Source organism: Amblyraja radiata, chromosome 11 (assembly GCF_010909765.2).
Source record: "Amblyraja radiata isolate CabotCenter1 chromosome 11, sAmbRad1.1.pri, whole genome shotgun sequence".
NCBI lineage: Eukaryota > Metazoa > Chordata > Chondrichthyes > Rajiformes > Rajidae > Amblyraja > Amblyraja radiata.
In genome coordinates, this window is record NC_045966.1 from 56,441,607 (window position 1) to 56,456,084 (window position 14,478).

General features: G+C 41.7%; 1 protein-coding gene across 1 annotated transcript in view; it reads left to right on the top strand.

Moving 5' to 3' along the window:
• The first annotated feature begins 1,188 nt into the window (after positions 1–1,188).
• il12b (interleukin 12B) overlaps positions 1,189–14,478 on the top strand; it is a 30,911-nt gene continuing 17,621 nt past the window's right edge. The window contains exons 1-6 of the mRNA XM_033029539.1: positions 1,189–1,254; positions 3,133–3,390; positions 4,135–4,243; positions 5,493–5,686; positions 6,867–7,045; positions 12,399–12,586. Of these exons, the coding sequence (XP_032885430.1) occupies positions 1,236–1,254; positions 3,133–3,390; positions 4,135–4,243; positions 5,493–5,686; positions 6,867–7,045; positions 12,399–12,586 (947 nt within the window). The 5' untranslated portion in view covers positions 1,189–1,235. The remainder of the gene's footprint in view (positions 1,255–3,132; positions 3,391–4,134; positions 4,244–5,492; positions 5,687–6,866; positions 7,046–12,398; positions 12,587–14,478) is intronic.

Below are 14,478 nucleotides of genomic sequence, written 5' to 3' on the forward strand. Positions count from 1 at the left end.
GGTACCCCACTAGTCACTGCCTGCCATTGTGAAAAGGACCTGTTTACTCCTACTCTTTGCTTCCTGTCTGCTAGCCAGTTCTCTATCCACATCAATACTGAACCCCCAATACCGTGTGCTTTAAGTTTGCATACTAATCTCTTATGTGGGACCTTGTCGAAAGCCTTCTGAAAGTCCAGATATAACACATCCACTGGTTCTCCCTTATCCACTCTACTAGTTACATCCTCCAAAAATTTTATAAGATTCGTGAGACATGATTTACCTTTCATAAATCCATGCTGACTTTGTCCAATGATTTCACCACTTTCCAAATGTGCTGCTATCCCATCTTTAATAACTGACTAGCATTTTCCCCACTACCGATGTTAGGCTAACTGGTCTGTAATTCCCCGTTTTCTCTCTCCCTCCCTTTTTAAAAAGTGGGGTTACATTAGCTACCCTCCAATCCTCAGGAACTTCTCTGGGGCTACTTCCTTAAGCACTCCGGGATGCAGCCTATCTGGCCCTGGGGATTTATCGGCCTTTAATCCATTCAATTTACCTAACACCACTTCCCGGCTAACCTGGATTTTACTCAGTTTCTCCATCTCATTTGACCCGGTCCCCTGCTATTTCCGGCAGATTATTTATGTCTTCCTTAGTGAAGACAGAACCAAAGTAGTTATTCAATTGGTCTGCCATGTCCTTGTTCCCCATGATCAATTCACCTGTTTCTGACTGCAAGGGACCTACATTTGTTTTAACTAATCTTTTTCTCTTCACATATCCATAAAAACTTTTGCAGTCAGTTTTTATGTTCCCTGCCAGTTTTCTTTCATAATCTATTTTCCCAAATGAATGCCTTTCACAGTCCATATATAAGGGAAATGGAAAGATGAGGAAAATTTCTTACATAACAAGTGACTCAATTTCCAAGATCCTCCTTCTGCAGTGAAGTGCTTTTGGGCATCTTGTGATTGTGAAAGTGTAACAAGAAACCAGGATCGTTCTTCCTCTTTTCTTTTCAGCATGGGATGTATGAATCGAATCAGAATGAAACAATCTAGAATTTTGCAACTTCCAAGGAGGATTATCAATCAATGCGCATTGGCTGCTTCCCTGCAGCTTCATTGTTTTCTGAAGGCATATTTTTCTATGTCAGTCTTCTGACTTCTGTCTTGTTCCTTCTCTGATAGATGGTTGGCCGTTTACTGCTCTGTTTGTGGTTCTCGTCACTGATTGCAACAGTGAGAATGGCCTTTGAAGGGAAGTGTAAGTACCATCTCTTTACATTGTTGCCATCATTGCTTTCAATAGATTGAAGTAAAGGAGGGTAGACACAAAGAGCTGGAGTAACTGAGCCTGGAGAAAAGGAATAGGTGATGTTTTGGGTCGAGACCCTTCTTCAGACCTATCTATTGAAGTAAAGGAGGGTTTGCTTGCATCAGTCCTGGACCAAAGGGGGCTCTGTCAGATCTATAAAGTAACAGCATGCATGTTGCCTGCAACTCTCCACTGCATGCCCAGAAGATCTGTCGTATAGCTTTCTTGCAGATTTCATATTCTTCTCAATATACAAGGCGACCGTTTGTTCTGACCAGTCTATGCCAGCTCTCAGCAGAAATCCACCAGTCTCATTCCCTCTTATATTTTTGTAACCTATTCTCCCTCCCACGCCCATCAACTCCCCGCTCCCCACCCACTCCCCATCCTGAACAGCTACATAAGAAGCAAGTTGCTGTAATCAATTAAACTACCTGCATGCCTTTGGATGCAGGAGGAAACCCGAGCACCTGAAGAAAACCAATGAGGTCTTGTGCAAACTCCACGCAGATAGCACCAAATGTCTGGATCAAAAACAAACCCATGGAACTTTGAAACGGCAGCACTGCCCGCTGCACAACTGGGTCTGGGTACACTCTCAGAATGCGCAAATGGTCTCCCAAATGTTGTCACTGTGAAAAATACCCTTGCATGGACTGGGAGTCATATTTGGAGCCCCTGGGTTCTCAGCTGCCTGTGAGGGTCTTGGTTGGGGACCACAGAAGGCTTTTTCATAACTCTAGAGAAGGCGAGGGAGTAACTAGGCAGGGAGAGAGATACGTGAACAGAGAAGAAGAGAGAAAAACTGGGAAGTGAAGGATAGAGTGAAAGGGGAAAAAAGAGAGGACAGGTGACAGACAAAACTACAAATGGAGAGCAGGATGTTAAGTGAAGAGTCAGAGAAATTATTTCACATAGTATTGGTATCGGTTTATTATTGCACCGTCAAATTATACTATACATGAGTACAATCAAGCCTTACACAAGTACAACAGGTAGTGCAAAGAGAAAAATACTAATGGCAGAATGTAGCAAGGTAGCAGTACAGTTACAGAAAAAGCCTGGGATGTATGGGACACCTTAAGCAACATTCACTGATCAATCACCTGAAGTTGGCTTCAAGTGTTAAAAAAGACTTTCATATAACATATCTAACTTTGATGGCCATTGTTTTATATTTAAAAAACACAATAACCAATTAGCACCTAGTGAACGAATCACCATTATTAATGATAAGGTGTATTACATTTATTCTGTGGATTTATTTTGGCACAACACCTGGCATTGCACTTCTGCAATGTCTGATGCCCACTTGCTTCATAGTGCAGATTTATCGTTTATAATTAACAGGCAAGAGAGAGCACGATATTAGCATTTCATCAGGATAACAGCATTTCCAACCATGGAATGTGGTGTCAGCATTGTTGTACAGTACTGTTCTCGTGTGTTGAGAGCTAGGGCTGTACATATAACTTTCTGACAAAGGAGGAGAGTAAATTGAACCACCACTCAATATAGAGTAAGGCAAAATACCCCTTTCCTCTCTACATGACTTTATATGGAAAATCTCCTTCCAGCATCATGTTGAGTTATACGTTGATCACGCCAAAGGACTTCCTGAGGTCACAAAAGACCCAATTTAAATACAAATGTGTTCTTTCTCTCAAAAGTCCCATTTGTCTGTGCTGGGAAACTTCTGACCATCCTCAATATTAACAATAGATGAGCTGAGGGATTGATGTGAATTCTGCCAACATTCGACATAACGTGCAAACCGCTGCGGGATTTTTAAAATATTATTTTAAAATGTTGCCTATACTTTCACAGATACTATTGTAAATAAAGCCAATCAGTTGGTGCACCTGAGCTGCAACGCAACCTCTGATCAGCTTCGGAACGGCATCCACTGGCGTCTTGATGGAGTACCACTCACCAGGAATGCCCACAAGGACATCATTGATGTAGAAGTGACTGACCGGCCAGATGCGGGCAACTATAGCTGTCACCTGAACAACACTGCTGAGTTACTAAAACACTACTACTTACTGATAGACGTGGGAAGACAGCCAGATAAAATACTGAAAGGTGAGAGAATTACAACAGCAGGTGGCACCTATTCACACTGCAGTTTGTGTGGCATAGTCTGTGACATTCATTAATTTACAGCAGATATGAGTTCCAAGGATTGGTGAACCCAAATGGTCCTTTCTATTTAGCAAAGACCTGATAGGACACACATCCTTGAGCAGGGAGCTGAGAGGAATTCTCTTTTGTTGAAACCTCTTAGACCGTAAGATATGTGAAGCAGGATGCTGACTTCTGCTAATACTGCACAGGTACACAAATGTACATAAAATATACCCTCAGGTAGAGTGTAACCACCGAAGGTTAAGAGCTAACAGGACAGCACAGTGGCCTAGTGGTAGAGTTGCTGCATTTTCAGCGGCAGAGACCGGGTTCAATCCTGACTACAGGTGCTGTCTGTCTGGAGTTTGTACGTTCTCCCTGGGAGCACATGGGCTTTCTCCAAGTGCTTCCCACACTTCAAAGATGTACAGGTATGTAGGCTAATTGGCTTTGGTAACAAAAATTGTGCATTGTCCCTAGTGTGTAGAATCGTTTTAGTGTATGGGGTGATCACTGGTCGTCGCGAACTCGATGAGTCGAACGGCCTGTTTCCACGCTGTATCTTTAAAGTTTAATGTCTAAGGGATATCTATTTTGCCTTCCACATCATTACAGTCGCACAATAAAATGTTACTGCAGTTGTCAATTCAACTTGGCAATGAATCCTATCAATATCGTATTTTGTTGTATCCATTCATGTAGAGGAAAATGGAAACTACATCACATGCTATGCAGAGAAATTCGGCAAGAACTTTACCTGTCTCTGGAGGAAAAAAGAAAAGGCCATCTTCTCAGCAAGATTTCACAGAGAGTAAGGAATGCTTCGATAATGTTATTTGCTTCATGAATATTGCAGAATGTTTCATATGAAGGAAACCCTGTTCCTTTATTGTAGGGATATTGCTGCAGAGGGAGCAAACAGATCCACGTTTTGTTCAATAGGTTTCTCAGCAGGATGATGCTGCTAGTTGAGTAATGGTTATTGATTAGGGGCCAGTCCAGGTGTGGGGAGAAACAGTGGACAACTTAGTAATCATTGGGTATATTAAGGTGCTTAGATGTTTGGGAAATCAGGACAATGACGATAGTGCTGGAAAATTGGGCTTAGGTTGAGGATCAGCCATAGTCTTACTGAATACAGAGCAGTCTCAAAGGGCCAGAAATCCAGCTCCTGCTCCTATTTCTTAAGTTATGTTCTATTACAGTGCCCCTTCAAATTCCTCCACCTTGTGTTAGTGCAATGAAAGTGAATTCCTGGGCCATCTAATGTGCCTTATCCCAGTCATTAGAACATGAAAATCAGAAACGTGGTCCAAGACTACTTTGAGCAAACAAACTTGCACTTGAGTGGTGGAAGGTTAAGGCCAGTTTTGTTAGGGGTGAGATGTTCAATCAATGGTTGTGAAAGTTGCTGTGAGTCACAGTTAAACATCTATTTTACCTATGATGTAGAAACATGATAACTTGTCACCATAACGATCACGAGCAGAATGCAAAACATATCAGCTAAATCTTTTCTCTTTGGCTTTGGCCTTGATCTTTGTCAATTTTCGGTTTTGGTACAAAGATGGTTGATGTTACATTTCAGACACCTACTATTATGCACACTCGAAGAATTTCACAAATATCTTTCAAGGAATGTCTCCTGGTCCTGCCTGGCCCACATTGACGTGGTATCTCTAAACTGTCACGCCAAAGTGTTCCAACAAATGTATCAGAACTGCAGCTGAGTGGTTCAGGATGAATGTGCTCATGGCAACTAAGCTGGATCTTAATTGCTGGCTTTACCAGAGATGTCCACATTCCGAGAATGAATTACAAAAATAGCTCACAGTCTCAATCTATGGAAAAGCCATTCCTATTTCTGACTCTGTGTCAGTCTTATAAAAATCTCGTTTACTACACTGGAGTGACTTTTTCTATTTGCCATCCTTGGGGTGAGATAGGTATCATATGCTTTTCCCTGGAGTGTGTGTGATGGCTGCATGGATTTATATAGTCAGGAGGACATTTTCCTCTTTGGGATCCTTTATGTATTTACTTTTCCTTTTGTATTACAGAGGTGGAAATGGGGTCTCCAAGGACTGTGTCTTGACACCGTGTAATAATGCAAAGTGTACCGTACAAGCAACTTGCACAGACAATACTTTTTCTCCATATGCTGAAGAGTTAAGACAAATTGTACTCACTGTGGAGGCAGCCACAAACAAACGATATGAAAAGCACATAAGACATTTCTACATAAGAGATATTTGTAAGTATATAGCTGTAAAATGTGTCACTTGTTTATTTCTTGTCCAAATTGGTTCCTTCAATGTCTTGCATAAGAATATTGAACTATCACAATGATTTAATGAAAGATGCCTGATATTTGTTGATGCCTATGCATTTTAATGCTGGTCCAAAACAGACCATGATATCCTGGACTCAAATAATCAGTTGTAGATATGAAATATCCTCCCTAAACCTTGGTGAGTCCAACATTCTCTCCCCCTTTAAAATTTTGCTGAAGAACCTTTCGTTTGTTCCACTTCCAGTTACCAGAACTAATATCCGTAGATATGAGTTGCTGTCAAGTTTTAAATGGCAACATTTCTGTGACAGCCTTGAATATCTTAGTATGTTAAAGGTGCGATATGTGTGCAAGCTGTGCTGAATCTGGGCCATGACAGGCAAACTCAATCATTGCATGCTCTCTCATGGACTGGAGAAGATTGGTGTTTGTAGGATTAGTGGTGGGGCTATGATGGCAATTGATGTCCATGCATAAAGTGGAGGCAAACACGGGCAGGGTTTCAATGTCTATACCGTCCAACTCCTTTTGGAAGTTATATATCAGCAGTGAAGACATTTGGTTCAATGGCACTGCTCTGCTTCATTAGAGGCCCAGATGATTTGAGTTTGATCCTGACCTCTGGTGCTGCTTGTAACCTTAAAGGGTTCTCCCAGATGCTCAGTTTTCCTCCTATATCCCAAGGACATGCTGGTTGATAGGTTAAAAGGCCACTAGTGTGTCGATGATTTGTAGAAAAAAATGGGATTGGTTAGATGGGCATGAGAGAGAATGAAAGGTTACAATAGATAAGTGGGGAATGGACCTGACGGAAATTCTCTGAGACTTGCTGAGCTGAATAGATTGTTTCTCTTCCTAAGAAAATATGTGCAATATCCAAAAAGCCTCATCTGATTAATAAAAATATAAAATTGATAATGAACCAAGAACTGTGCTCTAATGAGAGTCAACAATTGGACAGGGTGTATGGGGAGATGACAACTAAGTAACAGTAGTTTAATATTTGCAAAGGAATGAGATGAACCCCTTATTAAAGGTTAATTGTGTTTCTTGTGTAGGTCAACAATAACATTATTGATGAGTGTCTTGTGTCTAAGGAGAGGAGGCACAATTCTCATGGCATGTCTTACTTCCTTTTTAGTGAAACCTGCTGCTCCGAAGGAACTAAAGATCCATCATGTTCAGAAGCAAGACAACGTCATTGTCAGCTGGCAATATCCAGATTCCTGGAACAACCCCCATTCCTACTTCCCACTGCTGTTCAAGGTTGATGTTGAACTGAACTCCAGAAGGTTAAAACGTCGACAGATCTCGACACAGGTGCAGTAACGACAAATGCTACCGCTTCAATGAAATCTCAGAAGCATACAGCACAGAAAGGGGCTTATTCTGCCCAACATGTCCATGCCGATTGAATGCCCATCCACACAAATTCCATGTTCCTGCATTCCAGTTACCTGCCCAAATGCCTTTTAAGCATTGCAATTGTACCTGCCTCTACCACCTCCTCTGGCAACTTGTTCCAGATATTCACTACTCTTTGAGTGAAAGACTTACCCCACAGATCTCCATACTTGCTGCTCAGACCTTCATCAATAAGCAAAGAGAAATGTGTACAAGGTACTGCAAATGCTGGTTTGCAAAAAAATACACAAAATACCGGAATAACTCAGAAGGTCAGGCTGTCTCTTTGGAGGACAACGATAGGTGACCCTTCTTGAGAAAAGTTATATTATTGCGGCCTTGGGCTCCTCCACAACTAATTAACTCCAAACAATTTCTAACATAATATAATATGGAATTACAGCTAATTTCCCTCCAACTGCAAAGTGATTATGACCAATTAGCCCACTTTAGAGATTTTGCCCAAGGAAATATTATTGGCCAGGATTCCTCTGCTCTTGCTTGCAAAATTAGTAAAGGAATATTTACCACCACCTGAGTAAGTACAAGCCTCTCAATTGTAACATTTGATTCAATAGACTGCAGCTTGGGACTACATGGGTGTGAGGCCAAAATAACCTTGTCTGCTCTCCAGAGTGGAGCTATCAGAAGGAGACAGCTTGCAACGTTCCTCATTTCATTCACGTACAAGCTCAAGTTGCAGCCCAACACACTAGCTCCTGTGCATCTGCACAGCACTATATGTTGGTTGCTGTAATAAAAGGGGAAATTAAACGCACAAACCAATATGTAGTTGGAAAGTTAGCCAATTGGATACAACTTTGGTTGAAGGTAAGAAACAGAAGGTGGCGGAAGAGGCAGCATCTCCGGAGAGAAGGAATGGACAGCACCCATCCTTTCTCCCCAGACATGCTCCCTGTCCCACTGAGTTACTCCAGCATTTTGTGTCTACCTTCGGTGCAAACCAGCGTCTGAAGTTCAGTACCTACATGTGGTGGTAGAGGGTTGCTTTCCATACTGGAGGTCTATCACAACTGGTACGCTGCAGGGGTTGATTCTGGATCCATTGTTATTTGATATTTACATCAACCATTTGGGTGTAAATGGGTTAGTACGTTTGTGGATGACGCTAAAATTGGTGATACTTTGGGCAGTGAAGAAGGTTATCTACGATTACAATGGGATTTTCATCAACTGGGCCGATGGGTCAAGGAATAGCAGATGGAGTTTAATTCAGATAAATACGAAGCACTGCATTTAGGTAGGACAAACCGGGGCAAAACTTACACAGTAAATGGTTGGGCTGTGGGGAGTGTTTTGACACAGAGATTAAAAGATGCAGGTACACAGTTCCCTGAAGATAGCGACCCAGGTAGACAAGTTGGTGTATAAAGCATTTATTGATCAGGGTATTGAATGCATGAGTTTGGATGTTATGTTATAGCTGTACAAGATATTGACTAGACCACATTTGGAGCACAGTGTACAGTTCTGGTTGCCCTGCCATGGGAAGGCTGTCATTAAATTGTAAATGTTACAAAAAAGATTTACTAGAATCTCACCGGGTCTGGAAGGTTTGATTTATAAGGAGAGGCTGAAAGGCTGGCCTTTTTCCCTGTAACATAGTAGTCTGCGAGCTTGACCTTATAGAAGTATATACTGTAAAATCATGAGGGGCGTGGATAATGTGAATAGCAGCAATCTGTTCACCAGGGAAGGGAACTCTAAAACTAGAGGGCATTTGTATAACTTGAGATGGGGAAGATTTTATAGAATCTAAGGGGCAACTTCTTTACATAGAGTGTGATGGGTCATGGATTGTGAAGAGAAAAGCACAGCAAATAAGAAAGATCAACATGGTGAAATGTGGATCTTTCTCAAGTTGATTCTTCAAGTAGAGCATTTAAAAGATACTTTGGCAGCTACATATGAATAGGAAAGGTTTGGAGGTATATAGCGAAACAAGGAATTGCACATACTGGAATCTTGAGCAAAAAGCAGTTCTGGAGTAATTCAGCCAGCATTTCTGAAGAACATGGATAGATGTCCAGAGGTATATGGGCCAGGGGCAAGCATTTTGGTTGGCATGGGTGAGTTGGGCCGAAGGACATGTTTCCACGCTGTATAGTTTTATGACTCTATGTAAAGGAACAGTTGTGCTATTTGTTCAATGAGCCGAGCCCTTATTATTGCTGAATCATCATTTAAACAGTGAAAATTTGTGGAGCAGTAATTGGCAGTTGCGTTTCTGGTATTAAGGAACTACATGTGGAAAAAAACGTCACTGGGTGGGAAGCCCTTTTGGGTGTCCTGGGTTTATGAACATAAGTGAAATTCGTCTTGTTCTGCTTTCTATGAAAACAGCAGTGGCTTCTATGCAATGGGGTGATACCTCTTAAGGTCACCAGATGGCAATAGACATATGCACTGTGACATCATCAAAACACCAGAGGGGAAATGACTGAAGGTTTTGTTCTCGTGGATACATGACATTTATTTGATTGTCTACCAGAAACCTATCTGGCATCCAATTCATGAGAAGGACAACCCTGAGGGACAAATCATAGCTTTCATTTATACATATTTATAGATACAGTGTGGAAACAGGCCCTTCGGCCCAACTTGCCCACACTGGCAAACATGTCCCAGCTACACTAGTCCCACCTACTCGGGTTTGTTCCACACCCCTCCAAACCTGTTCTATCCATGTATCTGTCTAACTGTTTCTTAAATGTTGAGATAGTTCCAGCCTCAATTACCTCCTCTGGCAGCTTGTTCCATACACCCACCACCCTCTGTCTGAAAAAGTTACCCCTCAGATTCTTATGAAATCTTTTCCCTTCATCTTAAACCTATGTCCTCTGGTCCTCAATTCACCCACTCTGGGCAAGAGACTCTGTGCATCGACCTGATCTATTCCTCTTATGATTTTGTATACCTCTATTAGATCTCCTCTCATCCTCCTACACTCCAAGGAATAAAGTTCCAGCCTACTCAACCTCTCCCTATAGCTCAGACCCTCTAGTCCTGGCAACATCCTCGTAAATCATCTCTGTAACCTTTCCAGCTTGTCTCCACTAAGAAGCTTAATCCTGGTGTTTTCCGGCAAAATATTCTCATAAAGTGAGAATATTGAAAATATTAAAATAATCTGCTCAAGCAGGAGCTGAGACTCAGTAGCTGCTACATCTCATCTCCAGTTATCCTGGTTCAATCCTGATGTGGGCTGCTGTCTGTGTGGAGTTTGTATGTTCTCCTAGTGACTGTGTTGGTTTTCTCCAGGTGCTTCAGTTTACTTCCACACCCCAAAGATTGGACTTTGCAAATTGAGCCAATTTGACTCAAGTCTGTTGAGCTTCCTTGATAGAAATCCAGGGAGAATAAACAAACAAGATTAATACAAATGAGCACTTGATGGCTGGCATGGACTTGATGGGATGAAGGGCCTGTATCTGTGTTGTGTAACTAATAAATCTGAAATCCTCCAGAGGAGCAAAATCTAAATTTAAAAAAAAGATCTAGGTCTTAAATTTAGAGGAAGGTGCATATAAATAAGAACAGAAGGTACTCAAAATTGCTGGGGAAACTCAGCGGGTGCAGCAGCATCTATGGAGCGAAGGAAATAGGCGACGTTTCGGGCCGAAACCCTTCTTCAGACTGCTTCAGAACAGAAGCCATTTCTTTATGTAACGATCCTACCTAAATGATGGCCGAGCTTGCGGTAGTGTTATTAAAATCTGGTTATTCCAGGACAGATAGCAGTAACTCATTGGAACAACATGCATTGATTTCTCAGGCAACCCAGAACATGATCCCAATTTTAGCATGGCCAATAGAACAATTTATACCAGGGTAACTTATGCCCCTGTCCCACTTAGGAAACCTGAACGGAAACCTCTGGAGACTTTGCGCCCCGCCCAAGGTTTCCGTGCGGTTCCCGGAGGTTGCAGGTGGTTGCCGGAGGTTGCATGTAGTGGAAGCAGGTAGAGAGACTGACAAAAACCTCCGGGAACCTCCGGGAACCGCACGGAAACCTTGGTTGGGGCGCAAAGTCTCCAGAGGTTTCCGTTCAGGTTTCCTAAGTGGGACAGGGGCATTACAACGCAAAGTGCACATTTGAACTTCCAGAGTGGCATCGTTTGCTAGACACAGCTGCATTTAATTTTTTTCTGTAAATAGACTCTTAGCACAGAAGGACTCTTTGGCCCAACCTTTTTGCCCACCAATAAGCCCCATAAATGTGCTGCTGCTCAGTGACCTGCTGATTTTTTAAGTCATAATGGGATAACCTGAAGAAATAATTTAAGCAGAAATGTTTTGCACCTTAGCTAAGGAACTACTAACCAGAGAGCACTGATATCAAACAAGTGTCAAGTGTATTCAAGAAGAGGTGAAAATAATAATACAGATACTTGTTCTGGTTTTGAATGAATTGCCAATAAGGCCAGAAGAACCAAAGTCCTAAGTAACTCTTGAACGGTAATTGGATAGTTCCTTCAAAAGGTAAAGTTGATAAAGTTGATAAAGGCAATAAGGGAAGAAAAGGTTAATTGAGGTTGATTGTGCAGTAGTGGCAATGAATTGGCCAACTTATTTTAGTTCATGTGTGTCCTTCCCTGGTGTCCAGTTCCTAAGAGAGGACATCTTAGTTTGTGAAGGACCAACATATTTTCATCAGCTCAAAATATAATTACCAAAGAATATTAAACAGCAAAAGCTGCTATTTTTTCTCAACAATAAGAAGTGAGGCTAAAATAAAACCTGATTTAAATGAATAATGTTGTCAGATTAGGGTGCGGGCTCCACTTAAATCATTCTCTCTTCTCCCCTTTCCTGTCAGGCAGAAAATACAAAAGCTTGAAAACATGTAAACCATATTCACAGACAGATTCTTTCCCTCCTTTATCAGACGCTTGAACAGATAGATCCCTTATATGCTAACCATGTATTTCCAATCTTCCAATCTACCTTGTGCAGCCCCTGCACTTTTCTTTTATTATCTGCACTTCCTCTGTGGTTGCGACACTATATTCTGCACATGTTTTTTTTTCTCTTTCGCGCCATCCGTTGTACTCATGTATGGTATGATTTGCCTGGAGAGTAGGCAAAACATTTTTTTTTCAATGTACACTCGGTACACGTGGCAATAATGAACCCACACCATGATACCTTCATTAGTTCGCTCGTGATTTGATGCCATGTAAAGCTGTGTGATTCTACTATGCTGTATAATGAACGTTAACTCATGGTGCTTTTCTTTCTGTTGCAGACACTCGGTCCATGCAGCGTTGTCAAATCATTGAAACACCATGGGCTTAGCTGCTCTACCGAGAAGTCCAGCGTGACCTTTCCAGTCCCTCACAAGCACCGTAAAAAAATGGTCATCTGTGTCCGAGTGAAGGAGCTGTTCTTCAACTCCACCTGGAGTGAACCCAGCTGCAAACAAGTGCACAAAAGGTAAGTGAGTGAAACAGGAATATCTTCAAAGTTCACCTTTAAAATTGCTGTCCACTCTCAGGTAGTGCAGTGGCATGGTTCGTAGGCCTGCTGTCTCGTAGCTCCAGTTACCTGGGTTCAACCTGAATTCCAGTGCTGTTTGTTTGGAGTTTGTGTATTCTTCCTGTAACTGCTTGTGTTCCCCCTGGCTCCTCCGGTTTACTCCCATCTCCCCAAGCAAGCTAGGTTGGTAGGAGAATAGCCACTGTAAATTGTCCCTAGTTGCTGGAAGGTGGTAAATCTTGGGAGAGTTGATGAGTAAATGGAGAAAATGAAATGGGATTGGTGTGGGAGGGGGGTTGTAGGATTCTGACTTTCCTGCTAGATTAGGTAATCACACAGCACCTAAACATGCAAGGGCCATGACTGGAACCATGTCATTCAAAGACGCTGTCCAGCACTTTGTGTAATCCTTTGGTAGATTTTACATTAGACAGGGTTATTAAAGTGTAGCAGAGATTAGTTGATGGTGTTAATATGCAGATCATCCTTGATCTCATTAAATGGCTGAGCATGCGTTAGGGGGCGGATATCTATTCCCACGGCAACATACCTAATGTTGAGCAAAATCTACAGTTCAATGGAATGCTCCAATAATTAAGTTCAATCACTTTATATATATTTTTTCCGAAATATAAAGCAAAGCATAGGATGCTAAACTGTGCTCTCTAGACCCACTCTGTAGTGCTCCATGGTGCCAAAATAAAAGAGCGAGTGAAAGAAAAAGATTTTGATCATCAAGTTAACACCCTTGATGAGATCAAATATCTCAGTGTAGAAAGGAACTGCAGATGCTGGTTAAAACTGAAGATAGATACAAAATGCTGGAGTAACTCAGCGGGACAGGCAGCATCTCTGGAGAGAAGGAATGGGTGACATTTCGGGTCGAGACCCTTCTTCAGTCTTTATTTTTCTCTCCCTCTCTCTCACTCTTTCTCCATATCTCTCTATCCCTCTCTTTTGCCCTCTCTCTCTCTCTCTCTCCTACCCTGTCTCCCACACTCACTTTCGCACATGCCACACACAAAGACACATATACTCGCTAATATTTCATACCGTTCTTTTCACAGAAAAGAAAAACAAAGTGGAAGAAACTAAGAGCACGGAAGTCTGAATGTGTTCCTGTCTAAATTCCGCAGCGAGACTGAACACTACCATCGACCAAACTCTTCAAATAAGCTAGGCATCTGCCAGGAAGTGCCTTGTTGGAATGAATTGCAACAAAAATAGATAGTTTTTATTTAATTATTAATTTATTCAGAGATCATTTGTTTTGTAATTGTATTTAATAATTTAATGTCTTTCAATCTTAAATGGGTGAAGTAGATTTGCAAAAATGACTATCATGTGAGTCTGGGTTGGGAGGAGGGAGAGAGGGGACAAAGAGCAGTGGGAAGGAACATACTAACACTGGGAGTGAAGGAATGCAGCCAAGGGCCTAGTCACTCTTTGCATGAGGAAAGGCAAAATTAAACTCAAATCTGAAGGCAGCTATTCTAGCTAGAATGGTAACCATTGACAAAACTGCAACCCTCTTCACCAAACCAGCAGGAGGCAGCAGAATCAGATTTTAAATTTACATCCTCAATTTGGATTAATCACTGTTATACTGATAGTTGAAAACAAGTATTTTAACAGATGTGCCAAACATACCACAGTTGAGATGCAATTAGAAAGGTCAATAGCAATTAACTCAACTCAACGCAATTTAACTCAAGCATTGAAACCTCTGTTTCTTCACTTCAAAACTTCAAATTGAAGAGATCTCCTGGTCTCTCAAGAGGACTGGGTAATTGGCTTGTTATATATTTATTAAGAACTTTCTTCAGTGCTGATTTGACCTTTGAACAGTC